Source organism: Meleagris gallopavo, chromosome 5 (assembly GCF_000146605.3).
Source record: "Meleagris gallopavo isolate NT-WF06-2002-E0010 breed Aviagen turkey brand Nicholas breeding stock chromosome 5, Turkey_5.1, whole genome shotgun sequence".
In the NCBI taxonomy this organism is placed as follows: domain Eukaryota; kingdom Metazoa; phylum Chordata; class Aves; order Galliformes; family Phasianidae; genus Meleagris; species Meleagris gallopavo.
In genome coordinates, this window is record NC_015015.2 from 56,047,762 (window position 1) to 56,074,102 (window position 26,341).

General features: G+C 44.9%; 1 protein-coding gene across 1 annotated transcript in view; it reads right to left on the reverse strand.

Annotated features, from left to right (window-relative positions):
- The window catches only part of MDGA2 (MAM domain containing glycosylphosphatidylinositol anchor 2), a 375,704-nt gene that overhangs the window by 88,874 nt on the left and 260,489 nt on the right, over positions 1-26,341 (reverse strand). The window contains exons 7-8 of the mRNA XM_031553799.1: positions 16,517-16,846; positions 5,289-5,582 (exon numbers count right to left, since the gene is read on the reverse strand). Of these exons, the coding sequence (XP_031409659.1) occupies positions 5,289-5,582; positions 16,517-16,846 (624 nt within the window). The remainder of the gene's footprint in view (positions 1-5,288; positions 5,583-16,516; positions 16,847-26,341) is intronic.

Here is a 26,341-nt window from a genome sequence, read left to right on the forward strand (position 1 = left end):
ATCATCACTTGATAAGGTACACGATGTAAACATTTGATTATATTGTACTCAATGGCATTTTTATTTCCAGAGCCCTCTCTTCCAGCAGTAGAAATGGTGCATTTAAATTATGACTGGACAGCAGCCTGTCTGCCAACAGTGGGTGTTTGTTTATTTTATTTACCAAAATTTGCACACCAGACGAGGGTCAGTGCTGTAGGCAGCACTTTCTGCTCGAGTTCCTCAGCTCTCTTCTCCTGGGAGCAGCTTCCTTCAAGAGAAGAGAGCAGCCCTCCCATGCAGCCCTTGATGCTCCAAGGGGTTTTCCACCTGGAGCAGCTCCTGGCACTGCTGTGCACTCCCAGTCCCACAGCACCAAACAATACCTGGGAGATGCCTTAGCTAGGTGCTGGCACTGCTGCTTGGCAAGACTCATTTGGCATGGGTAGCCCAGTCCACGATACACTCATGTCATTTAAACTTGCCTAAACATGGCAGGAAGATGCAGAAGAGCAGCAAGAAATTGGCACAAGCACTTTACATTATAGCCTCATTCACAGAATCATTCAGGTTGGAAAAGATCTCTAAGGTCCCCAAGCCCAATCCCAGCCCATCCCACCATGTCTACTGCCCACGTCCCACAGTGCCACGTCTCCGTGGCTCTTGGACACCTTCAGGGACTGGCATTCCACCACCTCCTGGGCAGCTGGGCCACTACATTACCACTCTTCTGGAAAAGAAATGTTTCCTAATGTTCAACATGAACAACTTATGGCCATTACCTCTCATTCCATCACTAGTTCCTAACCAATCTCTCAGAGAAACACCAGCAGGAGTCACCAAATCTATCAAACACTGAAGATCAAAATCAGTAAACCTTACAGCTTGAGGTCAGTGCCAACATACCCAAGAGAAAGCAGCACAGGATGGCAAAAACACCAATAACTAATAGTGTAACATATAGCAGTAACCAAAGGAGACAAGATTTATTGATCAAATCAGACACTTCACCTTTCTTTATTGCAGCATCCTCAAAATCTCATCTCTAATACCTCTGGGGTAGGCAAATGTCATAGGTAGAGAAGCTGGGACAAAGGAAAACCATCCCAGACTCTTTCCTTGGGACAGACTGCTGCCTCCTGTAGGTGTTTCACCCCCCAAAGCCACGCAGGACACACTGGTACCTTACAGCTGGATCATTCCGATTCTCAATTATATTCCTCTCATAAGCCTATCCCATTAATCCCCAAAATGAGTATCTTCTTGTCTGTATTTTACCATCTAGCAATCACTTTGTGACAAAGAACACACGGCTACTGAAGCTTGCTGCAAAGCAAACTGAGCACAGCCTACATCAACACCTTGTCCAACAGACCGGGGCCCAGGGTGCTGAGTCTTCCTTCACTTCTTGTTTCTCATGATGTTTTTGCTTTTCTCCAATACAAGTTTTAAAATTTGAGGGAAAATGGGAAACAGCTGATGTTTTAAGCATGACTTGAAGCCAAACTGTGGAAAAGCAGAGAAAGCAGCTATTCTTTCTAGAGACATCACAGTCTGGGAAGCCAATGCTACTGAGTGTGGGGATAAAGGGAAGGGAGGGAAGGAGAGAGGAGCAAGAGAGAGAGCAAAGTAAAACTCTGCTCTCCGAAAGTGGAAGGGCAAACTGAGAGTCCGTCAAATTAAGAAAACGTCTTTACCTTTGCGTTTATTCTTAGCAACAGTCCTGAAATTTGAATTGAGGAATACTGAAAGATTTGCCCTCTGGAACTGAACATTAGCACAGCGCTCTGGTGAGACAGAAAGTCCTCCCACAGCAGAAACTCTTCTTGAGAACGGGGCTGTATGCAGCTGCAATGCTCCACAAACATATCACACACCCACGCACCATACACAAACCAAAAGCAATGAGCTAATACATAAACAAGTGCTTCAATAAATATCTTTCCCTTTTGTAACTGATAGGAGGGTATAAAATAAATACTATAAAATGAGTGAAAAGAAGTAATTTTTATGACAATTGAATAAATGCTATGCTGGATGCGGAAACAACATTGAAGTCAGTGTGGACACACACTTTCCTCCCACAAGAAAAATAATCAAAGCATTACAGAGCATCTGCTTTGTCCATTCAGCTCCAAATTGTCACTCACTGGGATCTGAATAAAGTACGTGGGAATCTAAATCAGGACAGATTAAAGAAAATTCTTCTGTAAATGCCTGTTATATTCCTGTTCATTACAACCGTTTTCAAGTTGTCTCTCTCATCTCCATCAGAATACATGAATTGCTGCATCTAATGTGGTGCCAAAAATACATAAGAAAGAGCTTTTTCCTCCATAAAATACAGTAAAATAACAGCAATGCAAGCACTGCACACACCAGGTAATGGATGCTGTTGGAAGGCAGCAGGAGTCCTCCCACTGGATCCCACCAAGGACTGGCTCAGTGCAACATTCCCCACAACCCACAGTCACCCATCCCTTCCTCTCATGTGAAATGCATGACTGCCTCCCTGCTGCAGCAAATCACAGCACCTGCTTATAGGCATTGGAGCAGAGACCAGGATAAATAACTGGATAAACAGAAGAGTGTCTTTGAATTTCCGTGACTTGAAATGGTCTTTATGGTTTGATTTTTGGGTGATCCTGTGTGGAGCAAGGAGTTGGACTCCTAGATCCTTATAGGTCCCTTCCAACCTGGGATAGTCTATGATTCCATGATATCAAGTCTTCCAAAGCAAAACATGCACACATGTTATACAGAGCCATGTCAAGAGTGCTTCTGTATACCTGTTCTTCGATTTCCCCCACTGAATTGAGCTTCTAAGGATTCCAAGTGAAAACAAAAGAAAAAAAAAGCAAAGCTGGAAATGACTTTTTTTTTAGCTAAGAACACATGAAACAGAGCTTCTCAGGGCTCATAGTGCTCCTAGGGACTGAGAGAAGAAAGTCTTGGTTCTCATGGGAGAGGCAAAGGGTGGCATTGGGACAGTGCAGCCAGCTTGTCCCAGCTGGGAATGCTAGAGCAGCTTCACCTCCAGAGCTGCACTCCGCACAGATAAACTGAAAAGAGGACGCACTCTGGCAAAAAGAGAACATAATCTGAATGGCAAAGATGGAAGCTATCCAAGCTATTTGAAACTCGTGCGCATTATTACCTTTCTCACCCATCACTGTTGCTCTTTAAGGAACCACAGCCTCAGTTCTATGAGCAACCCTGCTGCTGTCCTCCTGAGCTGTCCCAGCCCATCCTTTCAGGAACAGTACAGTTTTCTTATCCTCTGCTGCCTTCATATGTCTTACTCGTTCCACCTTTTCATTCTGTTTACTTTCTGTTAATCAGCTTTTTTATGTGGCTAGAATCAAACAGATATAATGACCGCTTGTTTCAGGAGATCAGGAAGAGAAACTGCATGTCATCAACAGCAGCCCCGGTGATAATAACTGCAAAAGCAATCACGAGAAAAACCATCTCAGTAATAATGATAAGAGTAAAAATTACTGTGCCACCAAGGGCTCCCTAGTGCTACCACAGCTCTGGATTAAGGTATGGTGGCTGGAGGCTGGCCCAGCCTGTGCGTCCAGGAGCCAGTCCTCCCTGCTACAAGGCACGTGCTATAGGAGTGCCATGGTTAGGACACAACCCTCCCTGCAGTGCTTTTATACTCAGAAGGGAAAGACAGAGCTCATCATGGGGTATTTAAGATCCACGCCATTCCCTGCCACCTCAAGGCAGGGAGACACATCAGTGCAGCTGAGGTGATGAACAAAACTAAATGAACCCACCACGGCTCTGGGGAAGTGCACCAAGTGCCGTAGGCTCTGCTCAGGGGCAGAAGCACAAAGCAACAAAAAGCTGTGCTACCGCACCAGGAAGCAGCACTGATGGAAGCACAGCAGATACCACAACGTGTCATCAAGGGCAGGAATGATTTGCTACACCGCAGACCTTGAAAAAATCAGATTAGTTGACTCTTAGTAATCACTACGTATATTGCCTGTCTCATCACCGAAGGTCTCAAATGAGGTCAGCTGGGCTGAGCACAGATTGCTGTTAAAAAGAGAATGTGCCCTTACACTTGGGTATCTGAAACTGGAACAAATGCAGGCTGCACAAGTCACTTTATAAGCAGGTGAACACAGACACAACGATTCAACAAATGGAAGTAAACATCTTTATCAGGCGTGCAGCCATAAAGAACAGCTCCTTGTTCCCCATAAGCATCATCCAACCAGACTTTTCATTTTCCAGTAATAAACACTAAGTGTTGTCATATTTACTGGTTTCCCCTTCTGTTTTCCCTCCCATTCCTGATGCTGACTGTGAGAAGTAGATGTGTTTTTGTAGTACAACAGTTCTAACACTAAAGAATAGAATTTTGCTAAACTTTCTTACAAAATGGCTGCAGGAGTTGTTCATAAAGGATCATTGGGGCATAGCTTAGTACAAGGTAGAGTAAGTTTGCCAATTAGCTTGGTTGTCAGGGTACCTAGACCAGGGCAAGGCAATAGGGAGGGAGAGTCTAGCATGCATTGTCCTCCTGTCCCCCTGAAAAACACGGAAGGCCTAGTATGCACTGTTCACTTGTTCTCCATTGAAAAATGAAAGAACAACAGGTGGGGGAAAAACTGATATGGAAAAATGTTTTAGCAAACACACTGGGAAGACTGTGAGCTTGATACACCTAACCAATGAGCGACAGGAGAGACAGCACCCGTATTGGAGAGAGGGTATTCAGTGGAGGGGAACTCAGTGATAAGCTGTGCCATTTCTCCCTTGCCATAACTGCAATAATGTTTGGCCATTATTGCAATAATAAATATATTTGCTGCTTCACAAAGATCTCTGCCTGACGAGAAATTATTGATTCTCACATGACAGTTCACTTTCAGTGTCAGAAGAGGCCATACAGACCTGCACACAGATCAGCTGAGGAGGAGCAGATCTTGCTCTCATTTTTCTTTCTTGTTTTACATTCTCAACAAATGAGATCAGTATCAGATCTGTATTTATAGAAATACATCCTCCTACCTCATATGCTTGTTTTCTGTGTCAAGAAATGTAGAGCTAAGCATTGGGAAAATAATCATGGCCCTGCACATTTTTTTAAAGCACAGATGGGACTTCCATACCATTTTATTTCTATATTTACGTTGAAACTATGAATTCAAGGAGCTGCAGAGCCAAACAACACAGAATCCAAAATGTAACAACTGTTAAGACTCTCACTGCTGCTTATTTAAGGGAGAAATAAATCAACTTCTTTTTCTCAGCAAAGCCCCAAGAAAAGAAACTAAGGATCTACTCACACTGTACGATGAGCTGCACCAAAGCTTCTCTGGGCTTCACATTGAACCCGTTGTACTGGCTGGTCTGGCACCTGTAGGTGCCTGTCATCTCCCTGGACACGTTCACTATCCTCAGGATGCCATCGTAGCTCTCCATCTGCATCGTGCCATCTGGCATCGCCACCTCCTTGTCGGCGCGGGACCACAGGATGATGGGCTTGGGCTTCCCCGTCACCTGGCACTGCAGCTCGATCGTGTCTCCTTCCCGTGTGACCAGGGGGGACTTTTCTTGAGGAACAGTCAGATTGGGTGGGACTTCAAAGGAGAAGAAGAGTTTGACAATTAGCATTACAGAAACATTAAGTAGCTTTCTTGCTTATACTGTTCCAATTATATATTAAGAAATAACGTATACACATAGAGCAATACATATTGATTGCATGTATCAGGAGTCTGTATAATTTATTTACAAGACAAAAGGCTCAGCTGCTTGAGGTGGTTAAAATAAGATTTAACAGCCCCAGACAAGGAACTTGCTCGTCACCCCACAGACACCCAATGTGCCAAAATGCTGTACTGATGTCTGTCAGCACACTGGGACCAACTGTTGCATCTAGCCCTTTATCACCATGAATCACAGCTTTCCTTTGTATGGGTATTTGCAACTAAAACTTTTTTTTCTTCTTTCCCAACAGACTAGCTGCTGATTTTATCCATCTCAAAGGCCACACAGAGGAAGGATCAGAAAGCAGCTCAGAACTGGAAACAAAACACAGTTGGCATATACATAGCACAGGAAGCTCATTCAAGCTGCACTTCTTAGATATCTTTGCCTTAACAAATATGGAAGGAATGGGTGAAGAACTGCAGCCAATAGAATGAAGGTAACCCTGTGGGCAGGAATACTTGGCATGGCTGTGGTTATCCCTCCTGCTCTCTGTAGCCTTGCAAGTGCAAGACCACCTAACTGAAGAATCACCCAACCAAAGGGGATGGAAGGGACCTCAAGAAATAACTGAGTCCAATCCCCAATTGCTACCAACTGCATTACAATCATAGACCAACCCGAGTAGGTAGACACCCTTAAGGATCATTGAATCCAACTCCTAGCAATGCTTATCTCAGCAGAGACACTGCAGGGTCTTAGATCAGAAAATCATGTGTCACCACTTGCAAAGCCAGCAGAGTTCATGTGCCATGCAGCCACTGAGCACCCATGGCCATCCTCCTGGTGGAGGCAGCCCTTCTGCTGTGGTGGCTGCATTTGATAATTACAAACTGCTGCAAGCCCTGCAGGCCCGATGAAAGCAGTTTTGCTACGTCCAATTATCACCACCATCTCATCATACCTATATCAGATTTATATCCAATTTCCTACTTCTTTCTTAGCACGAGGCAAATAAAAGCACCATCTCTGAGGTCATTCCAGATCACACACCTTGCCTTTGGCTCTGAATGTGTTAGGATGGGGTGTGAAGATATGAAAAGCCTGATGCGGGCATGTCTTCCACCTGGAGCTGGATGAAGAAGAGGACGAGCTGGCAGGGAACTCCCGCATCCGCGTGGAGCCGGAGTGCATGTGCATGAGGGAGAAGGAGCTGGGGGACGTGCTGTGCTTCCTCCACTACCCTGTTGAAGACCTGATCCAAAATCAGGACCCCAGCCTCCTACTGACGCTCTGCACTGGCTTCTACCTGGATGTGCAGAGAACTGCCACCTGGTTCAAGGTACAGCTGGCAATGATCTGGAAGGCCACCCTTCAGGCACATGCCTACAACCTAAAGGTGCTGCCCTCCAACCGCTCCTGTAAGCTCCAGCTGACAAACACCTCCAGCGGGGAAAAAATCCTCGTGGAGCTGCTGTTCGGGGTGCAACAAGGCAACTCGGACATCTTCCTGACCAGCCAGAACACAGAGGTCGGCTTTACGCCCAGCACAACATGGCTGCAGAGCTGTGCTGTGGCGGAAAAGAAGTACTTCCAGTACTTGACCAGGAATGCTGGGCAGAACAGCTCCCTCCTGAGCTGCATGAGGCTCTTAGCCTACACCATGGTGGGCATGGGCTTTTCCACCTCCGTCCTCAAGACTCTTGTCTTCCACCTCGTGAACATCATCCCTTTGGGGAACTGGCACAGGAGGCATTTCCTGAGTCGGCTGGAGAGTATCATGCGGTACCTGTACTTCTGCCTGAAGGACAAACGCCTGGTCCACTTCTTCCTTGGCAATCAGATGATGCCCGACGAGATTATCCTGCCGCACGCCTTCCGAACAGCCAGCCCACTCAACCTCTTCCAGCACCTGGAGAACCCGGATGCCCAGTCCGTGGCACTGCGTGACTTCAAGGTGCTGAAAGATCGCCTCCTCAGACTGCTGCTGTTTGGACGCTGAGAGAGGCCTTTGTGCGCAGAGCTCTGCTTGCTGGGAGCACCGCACACGGCAGCCGTTCCCTGCTACCACACCGTGAGGAGCCGGACCCCGTGCAGCTGAAGAGGTCTCTGCACAGAGCTTCTAACAGAGACTCCTGTTACCAACTGGGCAGGGAGTGACCGGCCTCTCAGAGAGCCGCATCCCTTTTATTCTGGGAGCTTTGGCCTCTGCATGAATGCCAAGAAATGTCCTGCTTAACTGCAGTGCCAGCTGCACAGTGCCGTGGTGAGACGGCTTCAGAGTACTGCCATGACGGGAGAGTCCACCGTCCCCTGGGGCAGTGAGATCTGTGCTCGATAATCCTCAATTTCAGAAGATGCTCTGTGATGTTCAAACAGCCTCGTGTGTCTTTTTAGGAAGGCTGAACGCCATCTTATTTTACCAGAACCTCTATCAGCTGGGGAAGGCATGTGAGTTCAGAGGAAACCTTCCATGCTTTGTTCCCTCCATTTTAGTTCTTTAGGAAGAATAGGAAGGCAACAAACTGCCGCTCTGTTTCACTATGATTTTGGCGTAGGGTTTTATCCCAGCAGGCAGCTCCACAACGCACTGCTCTCTACTCACTGTTCCTTCTGTGGAACTGGGAGAGAATCAGAACAAAGGTGAAACTTGTAAGTCAAGAAAAGCCAGTTTAGTAGGACAGAAAATGGAGGAATAATGAGTGAAGAATCATCCGAAGTGTCGAGGGCAGGGGTAGAGCTGCCCGGAGTGTGGTTGCAGCTCTGCTTTGTGACTATGGCTGACAGTGCCTGTGGATGAGTTCTGTGGGTGCCCTCTTCCCCCCAGGGCTGTATCTCCAAGTTACTGAGTGACGTGTTGATGTGCTTCTTGAATCTTCATTCATGAAGGGGTTTGGTATATTTTCCGTTACCAGATCCATCTATATATTTTCACAAACTTGCAGCTACTTAATTACCTCTCATATCTTTATTCTGCTGTCGAATTTGACTTGAATTATCAGCAGTCCGAAAGCTGCAATGGTGCACGGTTCTGGCCTGCCAACTGACATGCACAGGCAGCAGGATGACACAGGATTTGTTTCCACATTTAGCATTATAGCTAAGGAAAAGCCTTAATAGAAACTTAAATCAATGCAATACCCACAGACAGAAGGAAGGAAGAATTAAAAAAAAAAAAACCAACACAAAAACCAAAAGCAAACAAACAAAAAAAACTGTGAGAGCTACAGGCTTGAGGGGAAAATAATTATTTGACATTTTGTTCCCTATCGACAACATAGGACTGAGGAGCAGGGGGTAGGCAGCTGAGCCAGCAGGGATGCCCAAGCAAGCTGTGGGAGCAAAGGTGCAGGAGAAAGGACATTGAACAAGGGCCTGTGAGCAGGTAGAGGTGCTCCCGGGTGAGCATGGTTGAGCAGAGTGCCCCCAGCTGTGCCAGGTGTTACCAGCTGTGCCAGGTGCCACCAACTCTGCAGCTGCAACCAGTTGTGCCAGGAGCTGCCAGCTGTGTTGCGTGCCACCTGCTTGCCAGGTGCCACCAGCTGTGCCAGCCTTTGTCTCCCGGCAGGTGCTGCTGTGGCACAAGCAGAGCCTGGAAGGGATTCAGCCCTCTGCTAAGGCATCTGCATGTCTCTTGCAGCACCAGCTAGAGTCTGCTGCAAATAAAGGTCAATTCTGTTCCTGCTTGTGAAGAATAATAAATTGGCTATACGCTATACCTGAAACAACAAGCATCACCTTATTTATGCTGCAATTGGCTTGAGGAATAAGGGAATACTCTTAGTGCTTAAACCCGCTTCCCAAAGCAGAGTGTTATCACTCAAGAAACAAAAGTGTTAGTTACACTGAAGTAGCACCTAGTTTAAAAACACATATTGTTATCCATTGGAACTGGGAGTGAGAGCTACTGCTGATTTATGCCCACTCCTGGCTTTTAAACAAAACTGTCTCAGACAACCTTTGCCTCCAAAAGCCACCAACTCACCAAAGGTCAGATGGCAGAAGGTATCACTGTATTTTTCTCTACAGGAGAAGGCATACAGAACCAAAATAGATTGCTCAAAGTCAACATATACATGCTTTATTATGTTTATGCACTGAGTGTTCTGCGTAAACATAAACTAGTCGTAGTCTAGTCTAGATCTTGGAAATCCTGATGAGTCCTAGAATAATAGAATTCATATAATCATAGAATGGCTTGGGTTGGAAGGGACCTCAAGGATCATGATGCTCCAACCCCCCTGCCACAGACAGGGCCACCAATCTCCATATCTAACACTAGAGCAGGCTGCCCAGAGCCCCATCCAACCTGGCCTTGAACACCTCCAGGGATGAGAGGTTTGTACCTACTTTAAACCTTCAGATAGTTTAATTAACTGCTCTGTGATTGCACAAAGAAGGGAGGGCAGATGCAAGAACCTGCTCACACAGAAATCATTTGACTGGGCAGAAGACAAGCAACAGGAGAAGGTCTTAGAAGTGTTGGCCCAAAGGCAAGCTTTGGGAAGGACAGGTCCTCACTGAGTGTTTTACTGGGGATTACAGGGGGCACAGAGAATGGATGTGGAGGTGATCGTCAGTTTTGGGCTCGGTGCCTCCAAAGGACACCCTGAAGCCACGACTGCCAGCCTAAGCTGTGACAGGGAGGTGGTGGTTATAGGAGTTGTGAGATAGGGTGACCAGACTGATTGAACTGATCTAATGGTAATAGCTTGTAATTGCAGGATAAAGGAAAGCAAAGCATGTTTGAGCTGCATATCAAGAAATACTGGAAAAAGTATGGAGATGGCTCAGAAATAAACTTAAAAGAGATTATCACATTGTTTTGAGCAATTTGAATTTCCAGTAATTTGAATTTTAATCAGCCTGGACAGCCAAGACTGAAGAATGTACACTGTACTGGCTAGGAGGCATAAGTGAGATTATTTGCCTATCCCGCTTCTCTAATATTTATAAATGTGAAGATCTGATTCTCTAATCCTCATAATCCTCAGCAAGACACATCCACTTCAGTCCCTGTTCCTGATTCGTCCAATATGTGATTGAGGTGGGGGTTGCAAGATGGGTAAGAAGGGCAGACTGGACTTTAGAATCGGAAGCCAACCTTGAGTACAAGATGCACTAGAATGAGATCATTTAGCCTTTGCAAGGCAGCAAGGGACAGATATTCAGGTCCTCAAGACATCTCTGTAGACAGGGAATAAAACTGTTCAGTCTGCCTTTAAAGTGCATTTCTTTAAAAAGTGTGAAAACCAGGAAGAACTGTTGAAAGGCTCTGCAGAGGTGGGCAGGGCAAGCAGCCTAGGACAGGAATTTCCTTCAACTTTCCCACGGCCTTTCATCACCAGGAAAGAGGATCTACCGAATTCCTCCTCTGGAAGGCAAATTGAGTGAGGAAATCACGCCTTGATTTGAGTGAAATCACTTTCTCTGACTGTGTGCTGTCCCCACAGCCCACACTTCCTTGAGCACCAGCCCAAAGTGAAGACATGAGCAGCAACCACTGATCTCAGGGCAGCGCTTGTGCAGAAGATCTATTCAGACAGCAAAGTAATTCCAGAATCAACACTCAGCTCAACACATTCCTACTGCCTTAAAACGCCACCTTAGTCTGCAGTCAGACTCCGAAGAGGCACATTTTAAGCCCAGGACATACAGAGCCAGCAGCAAATTAGCCAAATTAGCTTTCAGCAACCTCACAGGAGCTATGCTGAGGAGCTCCACGTGCCATATGCAAAGCAAGTTGCCAAGTCGAGCACCGCAGCCCTCCAGAGAAGAGCAAAGAAATTCAGCCCTGCATGCTGCTGAGGAGGGAGCGTGTGCTTGGGCTGCTGGACCTCAAGGGATGAGCACAGCCCGGAGGATGCAGTCCTGGGAGAGCTGAAGGCGTGGGGATACCAACAGAGGCAGGCAGGCTGCAGGAGCTCACGGCCAGCCCTGCTGCAAGCAGTGCGATGGGAAGGGACGGCGGTTCCCAGCGATAAAATTAAAAAGAAAAATCTCTGCACATTAAGTGCTCTAAAATAGAGCTATAAAAGAAAAGCTTTTTAACAAAATATGGCATTTATCTGTCCCTCCTGTTCACCTATTCGCTTCAAAGATAAACTTTGAAGATAATGGCCCACAAAAAAATCATCAATTTGCTGCAATAATGAAAAGTCTGTCTGTTTTCTGGTAGTATCCCTGAAGTGTCTCATGGCTGCCCATGAACAATCACTCTGGACAGTGCTTAAGGTTTACAAACATTTTTATTAGATCACTAATTATCTCACAGAAAGCATTTTTTCATTATGCTAAAAGGCTGTGCTGTGATTATAATAAACATTTAGAAGTACAATGAAGTTCTCTTTTATGTATCATCAAAGGCAGAGAAAGGTGACCAGAGGACACATACTTCACAAACAGATTGAGGCCACATGTTATAATACGTCAGTCCGGGCATTTAATTAATTCACTATTTAATAGCTAATTACTTTAACAGGGAAGCCCTCCCATCGCACTGCAGGGTAGACACGTGGCCTCACAGAAGCATTCAGATCAGAAAAGACCTCCAAGATCCCCAATCCCACCTCACCTCACCATGCCCACTGCCCACGTCCCTCAGTGCCACATCTCCATGGCTCTGGAACACCTCCAGGGATGGTGATCCCACTGCTCCTGGGCAGCTGTGCCAGTGCCTGATCACTCTTTCACAGAAAAAACGTTTCCTAACACCCAGCCTGAACCTCTCCTGGCTCAGCTTGAGGCCATGATCTCTCATCATATACAGTAGTTCTCAGGAATTACTTTGCCTGTCTCTGAAAACACTCATGCAAATCAATTTATTGGCATGACTACCTAGGTGGTGCACACTCAACACAGCTTCAGGTTCACGCAGGGATGCAGAACTGAGATGACGTACTTACCATGTAGAGTATCTAACTGTACCCACTCTGGGCTGAAACAGTAGAAGGAGCTCTCTTAGTTAAAGAAAGGTCACCGCTACCTGACGCCCGGAGCACCAGCCACTTCACCCAGCCCTTCTGACAGCAATTCAGGGCAGTGCTTCCAGAGACAACAGTTAAAATAACCCCCTTGAAAGCGCCACTCATTTCAGTGCACAATGCGGCCTCCAGGGGGAAGATGAGACGAGAAAAAGCCAGAAGTGACAGATGTTACGTCTCCTGCAGTACTGATGCTGATTTTAGGCGGATAGGGACAGAGTAAGAACCCACACTGAGCACAGCAGACCATATGTGACCCAAAGCCTTATTTTTCCTTCTCTGAATATGATATTTAGGCAGAGAAAATGATCATGAAGAAAGACAAACACACTTCTCTGATCCACCTCTTTTTGGGTTACCTTGAGCCCATTTTGCTTATTTTTTTTTTTTTCTGTATTAACTTATCTTGCCTTCAGATCCCCCACAACACACACACGCAGAAAACCCATCTTGTCATCCAGCATTTGCCCGGGGTTGGTTTTATGGCTGGCAGGGCTTTTAGAGGACAAAGACGCAAGCTTTGCATCTCTATTTCCACAATTCAGTGACCTACTTACAGAGATGTAGTGGGGAGGCTGCAAGGGGATTACTTCAGGTCCATTTAGACAAGGTAGTCACACGCCTTTCCTGCTGAAAGTACAAAACGTCAAGGGAAAAAACATTCCTGCTGGAGCATGACACTGAGCATGCCAGCAGGCTGCCACACCATGCCTGGGTGTCCCTGCCCAGCCTGCTGCTACTGGAGACCCAGCCATCCCCTGCTCCTATGGGAAGATGCAGCTGTCCCTGCCCGACTTTGTGGCTCCAGGAGGAGCCTGCTGGACGTCAGGAACAGGGAGCAATCCCAGAGCCCATGAAGCAGCATCCAGCACAGCACTTAGTGCCTCCAACGCCAGCTCTGGCATTTGGAAAAAAACGTGTTTGAGCTCAGGCCTTATGTTCACAATTACCACGGCACTAATGATTCTTGATGAATCAGTAATGACCTTCAAATGTGCGCTGAAACTATTTCAGCTTCCACTTAATCAGGTAATGAAGTCACACAAATAGGCAGAATTTCTTTTAGAGATGCTGAACGGGGTCGATTCCAAGCGCAAGGCTTTTCTCCCCACTCTGATCTTCCTGAGTATTGCAGGGCAGTGTCTGTAAGGGCTGACATAATCCATCACCACTGGTGGGAGCTCTGACGGGGTTACAGGTACAGCCATCTACCGGGTGCTTCCAATCCATCCAACGAAACCCCAGTGAGTACAGATAATACAGTGGGCACTTTCTGCCAGGTGGAAACGCATGATTGCACAGACATCACTGTCTGCTTCGCCCTAGCAAGCAGGCAACAAAGTTTGCATACCGTTGCTATCCATCATAGAATCATAGAATTGGCTTGGGTTGGAAGGGACTTCAAGCATCATCAAGCTCCAGCTCCCATCATGCAAACTTGGCACTTACTCTATAACAATCCTCTCTTTGCAACTCAGTTCTTAACCTGTTAGCAAGATGTGCATTAGTAGTGTCCCTGCACTACTCCAGCACAGTCACTGTGAAGTTCATTACAAGTGCACAAAAAAGATCATTTCAGGATTTATCAAGCAGGAATAATAAATACTTCTAAATGATAGTTGCACAGTTTCATAAAAAGAAGCAAGATGTTCAAAACAAGAACAAAACTAAATGGAATGTGTGTTTTTTCCTCTTGTCTTGCAAGGTTTATATATACATATATATATATGTATATATACATATATATATACATGTGTATATATATATATATATATATACATATGTGTTATGTTTCAGGGTGGAAATACTGCAGAGGTGAACTGCATCAGCACTGACTGCCTGTTCACTTACACGCATGCAAAATTTGGCTTTGCATCAGTGACCACAATTCCTTGCATCTCATTTTTACAACATGAGTTATAGTTCATCCTACCTCTCCAAACTAGACTTCAGTTATCTACAAAGCTACAAAATCTTCTGTCAAGATTTTGCTGAAGCCAAGGTGAACAGCTTCCCCTCCCTTCCCTTGCCCACAGACCCAGGTTTCCATCCCAGCAGGCAGCCAGGTTGGGCCAGGCACAATTTGCCCCCTGATTGTCACAGGGACTGAGGTGGGGCTGGGCAGCCTGGGCTTCCTTACATCTCCTTGTCTTTTTAGAAGAAAGGCTGAAGTCTGCATGTTTCCAGTCTTCATTGGACATTGTTAAGTCACTGTGAACTTTCAGAGATGATAAAGTAGCTGTGAAGTGTCCCTGGTCAGCTCCCTTAAAAATCTCCTATCCAGACCTACGGACTTACCTGAGTTCATTTTGTTTATTTGTTCCCTATGTTCATTACAAGTCAAAACATCTCCATCTTCATATCTCATCTCTGCCATGTCACTGATAAAACCATGTGTGCAACACACTTGTAACCTACAGGTCAGCTTGGGAGGAACCAAGGAAATGAGGACCAAACCAGGACAGTTTGCCAACACAGAACTGCACTGGTCCCAAGGAAGCCCTGCGTGCTCCAGTTCCAATGCTTTGCTGAAATGCAACACCAGCAAGCAAAACCATTCTCCTGTTGGCACCACTGTCTTACTAAGGATGGACGGCAGGTTCCAAGATTACAGCCTAAGCAATAATTTATCATGACAGTTGTGAGATTGTTTAGACATTATATGTATTTGTGAAACAAAAACAATATTAGAAGAGTTAAATAATAGAAATATGGACGTATTTGATGCAACAGAGTGCAATTAATCTCTCTGAAAAAGTAGAAAGCAATTTCTTGAATGTTTTTGGTAAAAAGGGTCAGAAGATGTCTGTTAAACATTTTCTTTCCACGCTAGAAAAATAGTTTCCAATTTGTTCTTTGTTGTCTCAGCGTGCACTGCATGCCTTACCCCAGTCAATGACATGCACAGTCTGAGGGAAGCACTGCAGAGCTTCACATAAAAGACAACACGGAGAGCAGTTGTAATTCTGACACTCTTTGTCTCCGTGTTTTAACATTAAATAGTCTTCTGAAAACAGAAGTGTTTGTTGGCTTGTTTCTGTTTGCTGTTTTATTTCTGTAGAAATCAACTGCCAACCCTTATTTTTGGCTTTAGCTGATTTTTCAGGAGGAAAAAGCCCTGCATTCAGAATGCTCTCTGGTTTATGATATTAACATGGGCTACCTCAGTTATTAAACTCCACTACTGGGGGAAAAAGCCTGAGAAATGTGTTGGTTATAAGGAAGCCATTAGCAAAGAGATAAAGAAAAGCTGAGAATTAATGTTGTGTTACACAGTCCTACTCCACAGCCACAAGAAGGCATTTATTATCAGTCAAGGTAATAGCCAAGGTTTTAGCTCATCCAAAAGAGAGACATTTCAGTCACTGATCTGGAAATATGCATAATAGGTATCTTAAACTTTTTCCCTGTTGGGAATCGCATGATCCACCAATAAGCAGTGTATAATCCTTAAGAAAAAAGAGAGCTCCTTCCACTGTTGTTGGCACTCGCTGTTGGATGAGAGCAGCTGGATGGGCTCAGTCTGGTTAACATAACACCAGCCTACTTTTCTGTGTAATTTCCTACCAGCTATTTTTTGATGACTCCAGATAGCATTTAAGTCCAAAATAAAGGCCAAAATCCTTTTTCAGAAGCAATAACTTTCCTGACAATAGAAGCAGGCATATCTGAATAAATCAGACCTTTGCGTGCTCTTGGAAAAGAGCATCACGTGCCATTTAATCTTTTAATCAAAGCAACTCAGCTCACGATTTATATCCTGCTTGGATATCTCAATGTTGAGAAGCACTCTGCGTATTCACCTCTTTCTCCCAGGAGTCGAGGAAAGCTATAAGCTGGCTTCACAGATGCAAAACTGAAACCAGAGAAAGCCTCCTTACCTGTACTGCTGGAGATGTTGACATCAATGCTGATATCTGATATGCCACCTCCTTTCAGAGACGCGACACACGTGTACGTCCCAAAGTCTGTGAATTTCAAGTCAATGATGTCCAGGTTGGTGGTGCCAGGCGACACGTCGGGGTCGGTCTGTGTGATGACCATCCTTTCAGAGCTTCGCAAGGGCCGCCCATTTTTAAACCAGCTGAACGTGAGCTCCTCCGAAGGGACAGCTTCCACCTGGCAGGAGATTTTCACCTCTCGCCCAATCTGGATGTTGTCGTCTTTGTGATATGGATCAGGGGTGATCCAAAAACGTCCTTTTTTTAAGGCTGACATATGTAAAAAAGAAAAGAAAAAAACAAAAACCAACTGTTTAGTCTAACAAAGCATCAATTTTGCATCTTCGGACTTTATGAAAATTTTGGTTCATTCTTCCCTTTCTCTGTCATACTATGGTTGGGAAGTCGCTGAAACTTCCCACGCAGACACTTGGCACAACTTTGTAGGATGAGATCTTATTCAAATACCATCAGAGAGCATTCACCGATAAAACATTTGTTACTTCCAAAATGAAAAATAGGGATTCATAGTGCCTAAATTATGCAAAGCTGCTGACAACTGAAGAGTAACCAAAATAATTCACAAATTTTTGTTATCTGTTTCTGGAAGTCCTTACAATCCCTTCCTCACTCTCATGCTATCAGAGCACTGAGAGAAGAGAAAACAGAGATATCAATCTGACATCACTAATAGAACCAGGAGTGTCACCAGTGATCTACCTGGAAACAAACATGCCCATGCAAAACAGTTTTGTGCCAGCTGGTTCAATGGGAAGAGATGAGACGTGCCCAAGGCTACAGCCTGCCCTGGTTTATGGCTCTGCTCTTCCCTGAGGCAGCCTGGAAGGTTCTCCCAAGCCTGCACAGCCCAGAGGCAGGCTGCCTGCTGCCACCTCCTGAAGGCAGCAGGGCTGAAAGGACATCATTATCAGGCCCTAGCTAACAGTGGGTAGTATTAAGCAAAAAGTTGCACTTCTGAGATATAACCCTGTGAGAAGCCCATTGTGAGCACCATGGTTGCATTTCCACAGCAAGGATCCCAGGGATCTCTATTTACATCCGAGATGATTCAAGCTAGCAGCGGACATTTAATTAATTCTCTAGCCCCCAGTAAGGCAGACACAAGGCAGTCTGAGCATTTCAGATGGGAACTGTAGAGCAGCTAAGTTTCTGGTGGCCACCCCAGGGGCAGGCTTAGCGCTCAGGAGGGCTTCCTGCCAACCTGAGCATCACCATTCCTCACCATCGTCCCGGAAAGACAAGCATCTGTAACTCACATTTTCTGATCAGCCTACTGTACGAGAGCAAAATAACACTGCAAGTCACTAATTTGAATTTTCTTGTCACTCTTTTAATGAGCATGAAGCAATCCAGAACTGCAACCATTTACGGCAGCAAATTGGTTGCTATAAAACAGTCTTGGTTCAATAGTTATTTTTGGACAAGTGCTTCAGAATCAGCCATTAAGTTCTTCAAATACAAATATATTTTCATGTACCGAATACAAAATACCACTTATACAATCTCAAGATCCCTATTCCTCTGTTATGTCTGCCTAAGTACATATGCATATAGGTGCATTTATATATCCTATCTCCATCTAGAAAGCCTTGCAAGGAAAACACTAGCTAGAAAATACTAGTTACAAGCAAACAGCGAGGTTGAAGACAAGCACTGGAAGACAGCCATTTCTATCTGACATTTCTCTTCATTGTGCTGACTTCCTGGTCAACTGAAATGTTTTCCAGCTTGCCTTGAGTTGTTTCCTGCTCTATCTGCCCTCCCACTCCATGAAGAGCACCCGGGTGAGAAGCATCTGAGAGAGAACAGGATGTTTAGCAGCATTCTCCTGCCTAGCCTCCTGTCTTTACACACATACAGCCCATGAAGTGCAATGCTGTGACAAATGGCAAAGGCTGTGAGTTGGAAATTCCTGTGTCTGCATCCCATACTTTGGGAATCCCATGGTTAGCACTTGCTGCATACAGAAAGCATAACAACATCAAATACAAAGACTTAAGTGAGGCACCAAGGATGGGCACAGAGCCCAGCGGGTTGGACTGTCACATCTCTGCAAGTGGTGAAAATGCCCATTCAGACCCATTCAGTTTTGTTAGCTCAGTAGCTTCTTGAACAAAACAACTCTTTGGAGCTTACAAATGCTTTGCTGAACTTGCACTTCCATGACTCTGAGGATAATTAACATTTAATTAATTAGTTGTTGGTTGGTTTTCTTTTTTTCTTTTTATCCAATGCAGGAAAGAAGCATAAAATCTGTCGACCTGTGGGCATCTCCTTACACATGGCATGAGAAATCCTTCCTGCTGAGGATGCCAGTCCTCTTAACCAGCAAGTGAAGACTTGGTGTTGGCTGTGCTGCTCAGCTATGGCATGCAGGGTGCTGTCATTGAAATGTAACCACACATTAAAAAATCCAAGTGGTTGATATGTTTTTAAGAATTCGTGGAGTTTGAAAATGGCATCCATTCAGCATTTATCATTCCCTTTTGAAAGCTGCAGCCAGTTCCCTAGTAAGGAGAATTAACACACGCTTTGATTCCAGACTCTGAACCATAAATTGTATGACAGTTAGGAACTATCAGAGTAAGTAACTTTGAAAAGCAAAGTGAACTTTTTTGTTTGAAAACAGAAGAACAAAGAACGCTTGCATCTACAAAAAATCAGCAAATATATTATGCACATAATTTGCAGACGGGGAAAAAAACAACAAACTCATAATAGGCATGATGAGCAGCACATTTCAACCAAAAATATTTGCTAATAACTTCAATCAACTATTTTTATTTCTGACTTTTTTTTTCTTGTTAGCTTTGAGTGCTCATGCACTAATTACAGCAGTTTCTCCTTACTATAAAGGAATAACGAAGTCTGATAGAAAAGTTGTATTAATGCTTGCCCATCCTTCATTAACTCTAAGTGCCAAGGAGTGTACATCCAATCTGAATATTTTTCTGTACATCTAAATACAAGGAATTCAGAGGGTGATGAGGCACTGGAACGGGTTGCCCAAGGAGGCTGTGGATGCCCCATCCCTGGAGGCATCCAAGGCCAGGCTGGATGTGGCTCTGGGCAGCCAGATCTGCTGGTTGGTGACCCTGCACATAGCAGGGGATTGGAACCGGATGAGCATTGTGCTCCTTTGCAACCCAGGCCATTTTATGATGCTATGATGCTATGATTGTCATGTCTCATTGTACTGCACAGGTAAAGTGAAGGGAACTTTGATAAATTCTGAAGTGAAGGAACAATTTCAGAAGCAGTGTCAACAGACACCCTACATCCATCACTAACAGCTATGAACTCTTCACATAAAACATCCAACAGCTGTTGGCTGTAAGTCAGTGTCCTGTTTCACTAATCCCACTGTCCAAGGCTTCACAACCTGTACAGCCATCAGCACTGTCTTTAGCCATCAAAATCAGCAGAAAATTTGACTTTACAATGTAGTACCTTTACAGAGTTAAACAGCATCATTAACAACCTACATCCAGAAATCACTGCTCTTCATCATCACCAGAATAAACACAGTGACAGAATAAACACCATTAACCTGTGTTCCTTGGAGCTTCTAATGTGGCATCAAAGTATGTGAAAATCACCATCTGAAGGCATCCTTGGGAAACCAGCAGCAGGTGCCCACAGCCTCTGACAGATACACTCACATGGAGCTGGAGGGCAGGAGGAGCATGGGGCATACATGCTTCTCCAACCCTCTCTATCTCCATCTCCACCTCCACCTCCATCTCCATAGCTCTTTTTTAGGAAGGGGAAATTGAACTTAGATATCCTGCTCCAGGCTGATGAGACTTCAAATCACTTCAAACATGGGAAGCTTCCTGACTTAAAGGGTCAGAAAACCTTCTGAATAGATGAACCACTCTCTATCACACTTATGGAGAAGAGGGCTGTGTGAGTCAGAGTGTAGGGTACTCTTGGCTGGCAGAGACAGAAGAGGCTGGGGTGACCCAGCTCAGGCCCTTGAATGAAAAGTTGTCATAGCAATGAAGAGTCCCATCAATCTAGACTCAGACTCAGAGCAAACAGGGTTGCTTTTGGACAAAGGACATGGGGTCAGCAGTCTCTCCAGAGTCACCACCTCCAGCAGTCTTGAGAATACAAAGCTGCAGCATGTAGAGTCTCAGATCTGCACAAGATCATAGAGTCCTAGAATGTCCTGGTTGCAAAGGAGCACAGTGCTGATCCAGTTCCAACCCCCTGCTATGTGCAGGTCGCCAACCAGCAGCCCAGGCTGCCCAGAGCCACATCCAGCCTGGCCTTGAATGCCTGCAGGGATGGGGCATCCACAGCCTCCTTGGGCAACCTGTTCCAGTTCACTGGGTGAAAAAAAGATGAACATGTTTCCCAAGAAGACTTCAGACCTCACTCATGTGTTGTATTCTATTCAGATTTCTTGGGATCACCTGGGCTGAGGCTGGTACAAATCCAGCAGGTATGGATTCTGTACAGCTGTTTGAACTCATAGTCAATTCCCATAAAGCAGTGGTTTGGACTTTCCTCATCTGTAGGTTCTTGGACCACAACTGGCAGGCATTTGCCTATCGATGTCAAGTGTGTTAGAACAGTGGATTCTGATTCTGTTTTTTTCACTGTGCTGTTGGTTATGTTTGAAGCATTGCTGAAAGTCTTCCATCACAAAGATGGGGTGAGACACAGTGAACAAGAGATACAGGGTTATTGGGCAAAATGTGAGAGGTGGTGCTGCAGCCATGCTAACCACAGGTGCGTCCCAGCAGAGATTTCAGGACATAATCAGCTCACAGGGCTGGAAAATAATAGCCAATGTGCAAATAAGTCTGTAACTGTACTTTGAGACTCAGAACATGCCCAAGAAAGTGCCAGTCTTTCTCAAAGAGGCCCCAAAGAACTATGATGTGATCAAATAAAAAAAGATGAAACAATTTCCATCCACAAACTCTTCAATGTCTGCTCTCCCTCATTAATTACATTTCAAAGTAATAGAACGCATTTCAGTATCTAAACGAAGGCTGATTTGCATTCATCAGGTTAAGTCATATCCTCCCACCCCCACTCGGATCAACCCAAGATGCTCCTTTAATCCATCAAAATGTTCGTATCTCAGAAACGCACATTTCATGATATATGAACAGCATCAAACACCGTAATTGAATTCATTAGCTGCTGCACTATTTGCAGGCTTTGACATAATAGTTATTGGCCACTGACTGCTTCCTAAGCTGGCATGGGGCGTTGGGGAGCGCTCAGCTTTGTGTTTGCTGATGTCTGTGGCCGCGTGCAGCCTGCGGCAGGAGAAATACTGAGCAGAACTGTGAAAATTACTGATTTTAACCTTGACTGAGCAGTTGGGTTCCACATGAGCTTCAATCTCGATGCGCCGACCAGAAATGGCTTTGACTAATTTTCATTGTTCCCCTTTGTGTTTTCTTTAGGCTGGCAAGCAGTTTTGTTTTGAATTCTTCCCAGTGAACAAGAAGGGTATGTCACCTGATAACGTACCAAGTAGATGTGAGGACCTGTGTGTGTCCTGGAGCACCAAGGGTACATTTTGGATGCTTACTGAGCACAGTATGCCACTTGTTTCTGAGCACCCAGAAGCTGCATTTTGTTAAATGCCAATACCTTCATCTCCAGATCCAGTTTGTTTCCAAGATGCTCTGCAGCTGATGCAGGTTCTGCATTTCACCTGCATCTCTGGGTCAGGCAATGCAGTCGCCCTTTCTTAATGCTCAGATGTTACTGATTCTCCTACAATTCCCTCTCATGTGACAGAAAAGTGTTCGTGCTTCTTGGAAATATTCTTGACTTTATTTTTAAGGCTAGCTATCTGATCCAAAGTTCACTATTGGGAATGGTGCTCACTTCCAAGGCTCCTGTGTGTACTGGGTTAAGTCGTTTGCCTTGACTTCTCCTTCCCAGCAAAGGTTAAGAAAACACAAAGAGCACCATGGGAACAACTTGTTTGGAAAGTGAGCTGCCAGCCCAGCTTCATTCTCCCCAAACTCCGGTCTCTTAATCCAGACACTGGCTGTTTGCTTTAAAAGGCTGAGCTGTATCTCTCCAAGCTACTGCTGCGATTTTTGTACCGAAGGATGATTACTGGGATGATTCATTGGTCCTTGAAAAAAAGACGTGAGGCAGACAGCAGGTAAAGAAAGCCAACCCTTATCATCAGCTCTTGCTTCAATCACACTGGGCTCCTCGTCTCCTTAGAGCCCTATAGATGGGAAAAGCAATCCTGCTTTCACACGCAATTCAAAAGATTCACAACCTCATGACAAAGATTTTAGATAGTCCCTAAAAGACTTTCGAAGCGCATTGGTAAACTTAAACCTTTCTCCAAATCTGTCAAGACATCCTGAGAAGCCAACTTCTCTCATTGCACGCTGGTGCTTATATTTTTAGTCCCTGCTGGTTCCCAGATTTTGTAGAGGAAAATAAAAACTCAACTCCCTTCCTCTCAAATTGAAACTCAGTTTGATTTTGATTGCAGCTGTGGCAGTGTCAGACACAGCTCACCTGCACCGACTCTGTGGCAATGGCCCTTCCATACAGAATTTCAGACAATGATACAGTAGTTGGCCAAATACAATGGTTCAGCTTTCAAAACTAATGCATTTCATATATATGGTGTAAGCATCGGGGAGATGATTTAGCAGAGGGCTGTTAGGTAGGGTAGTATGGTTAGGCTGTGGTTGGACTCGATGATCTTTAAGGTCTTTTCCAACCTGAGCATTCTGTGATCTGTATCCGGATTAATGGATTTAACAATAAACACATGATCTTCATGAACGTGTAAGCATCCCACCATCAGGAAATAAGGAAAAACAGAAGAACTCGACTCACTGATGTTAAAGGCATGCACCAATGTACTGCAGTAAATTAACTGATATTAATTTAAAACTGGACCAGGTCTACCCTTGGAAACCACAGTGCAGTCTGTAGGTCCTTTTCTAAGGGGAATGCCCAGCATAAATGGACCTCTACTAAATAGAAAGTCATTCCCACAGAGGAATGGAAATCCTTCTCTGATGTTTCCTCCTTCATTAACAAGTCTACCTCCATCAAATCAACAGAAGTAAAAGGCAGATGCTTCTATAATCTCTGAAAAAGCACAAAGTCCTTCTGCTATTCTGGCTGAGGGCAGCGTGGCTGCACGTTCTTCAGCATTCTACAGCATGCTGTTGCCTTCAACTGTATTTTAAAATAGCTAAGCTGAGCAGAGACAGTTTAACAACAGTCCAAAAGCTGCTTCTCTTTGGTGAATATCACAATGTAATCTGCTGAACTTCCTTCTGTCACATTAACATGTATTTTCAAATTATTTTGCGCACAAGGAACACCAAAAACATGAATTTGTTGTGTTGTTTTTCTGTTCAAACATCGTTTTTTAAAGTAATCTCAAGTCTGCCTCAAAATGTAGAAAGGAAAGCATTCGGAATTGTGGTCTTGCAGCTTAATGCTAAGATACCAGAAAAAAAAGCACATTCCATATGCCCAAGTTTGCAGATATCAGCTCTCCATAATGAGAGCTGGTTTGCAGTTTATCTGGTTTGCAGCATCAGTACAGCCTGCACATCAGTTCTGGATGTGGAGGAGCCTACTCTGAAGTGTCTCATGAATAATCACTTCCACTTCTTTCTGATGAATGACCATCATCTATCATAATCAGCACCGTGCTGGGATGGAGCTCCGTACAACAAATCTCAATAACAAATAGGAGGTGACATTTGCAAACTGAATCATCTTGAAGACCACACTATTCTGCTGTGATCATCACAGCCACACCTACACCTGGAGCAAAGCACTGTCTCTGTGTAGCCCCAAGTCCAAACAAACCTAACTCTTAACCTGAGCTCGTGCTTCATGCCATGCTGCAAGGATGGCTTTGAGCAAGCAGCTGGGCCAGGGGATGAAAAATCTGGCCTGCTGAAATGGACCTCAGAGTGTTGGTGTGTCTGCTTTTGGAGCAGAATATGAGTTTTGGACAAAAAAGAACTGGAACCTTTACTGGCAGGCTTCGGTTATTGAAACTGTAAGCTTGTTGGACAAAATCTTGGTGTCCAGCTGGTGTTTTAAGAAGTCAATTTTCCAAAAAGCAAAGAGAATAAGATTAATGGATTTGGGGCAGTAATAGAAGCAGACAAATATGTAAGTCCAAATTTTTGAGTTATGTAATAAAGAATTGTATAACGTGGTTAAAAAAACACTATTTTGAAAACAAAAAATGGGAATTAGCTTCTTTGGTCAGTGAAAAAAAGAGAAGATCCCAGGATGGCTGTGTCCGGATGCACTGCTGGGTCCATCTGGACACCCAGAGATGGGACAAAACCCCAAATCCAGGTTGCTTTTGGGGTTCTCCAAGCAAGGAGACCCCACAACCTATAATTTTAAAAACTTGAGCTGTAACAAATGGACAAGGTGGCAGTAATGAACAATTGAGGCCCTAGATATGTGGTTAAATACTCAGATATGTGCTGTACAGCGGGTTAAGAAAAGAAAAGATGAAGTTCACAGGCCCAAATGTAGTTCCTCACTGTCACTGTGCACTGAGCACTTCATGAACTGGGCTTGTTTAGCTTGGAGAACAGAAGACTCCAGGGAGACCTCATTGTGGCCTTCCAGTACTTGAAGGGAGCGGATAAACAGGAGGGGGAACGGCTGTTTGTGAGGGTGGATGGTGATAGGACAAGGGGGAATGGTTTTAAAGTGAGACAGGGGAGGTTTAGGTTGGATATGAGGAGGAAGTTTTTCAGCCAGAGGGTGGTAAGGCACTGGAACAGGTTGCCCATGGAGGCTGTGGATGCCCCATCCCTGCAGGCATTCAAGGCCAGGCTGGATGTGGCTCTGGGCAGCCTAGGCTGCTGGTTGGCGACCTGCACACAGCAGGGGGTTGGAACTGGATGAGCATTGTGCTCCTTTGCAACCCAGGCCACTCTGTGATTCTATGATTCTATGAGCTCACGGAGCAGCACTGGGTGCCGTATCAGAGCTCTGCCCTTTGGATACGCCAAGATTTCCACCATTTCTATTTCCTCTTTTCACTTTTCACCTCTGATTTCTTGTGCTACTCCACCAGTTACTGTAATCACAGTCTTTTGTGTTGTTTATTTTAAAATTAAAGCATGATTTCAAGGCAACAGCAACCTCTTCCCCCTACCCTTTGCTTCTCGTCTCTGAACCATCTCTCATACCATCCTTCAGCAGAACTGAAGAGCCCCCCTCTCTCCCAGGGGTTCAATAAGCCATGGCAGACCTAGCCTGGCCTTGCAAAAGCTGCAAGACCCCTTCAGAAAAACCATCACCCTCCCTGGTCATTCTTGAAACCAAACCAAATACTAACACCTACCCCTCCTACCACCCCAAAAAGTAGAAATCTATGAACATGGGCTTTATCTTTTGCCATTTCACAGGATCTTGACATTTGAAGATCCATCACCATGCATCCATCTATGGGCTTCACCTTTTTCTCTTACAGATAAACTGAACTGGGTGGAAAGAAAGGAGATGGGCCAGATCCCTCAGCATCTTCTCTGGAGTAGAAGCCTGCAGCATTTTTAGCAACAACATGCTCAAAGCCTTGCCAGCTTGCCTCCACAGCAGTTGTATGTGTTTTGTACTCCATTATTCATATTCATTCTTGGCTGATGGGGGACCATCAGGTCTGCCAAGGTCAGCATCGTGCTGCTGGCTTATTTTTCCTCTAGCAGGGAAAGCTGTCTTACTCTCATGGTTCGTCTGCACAGC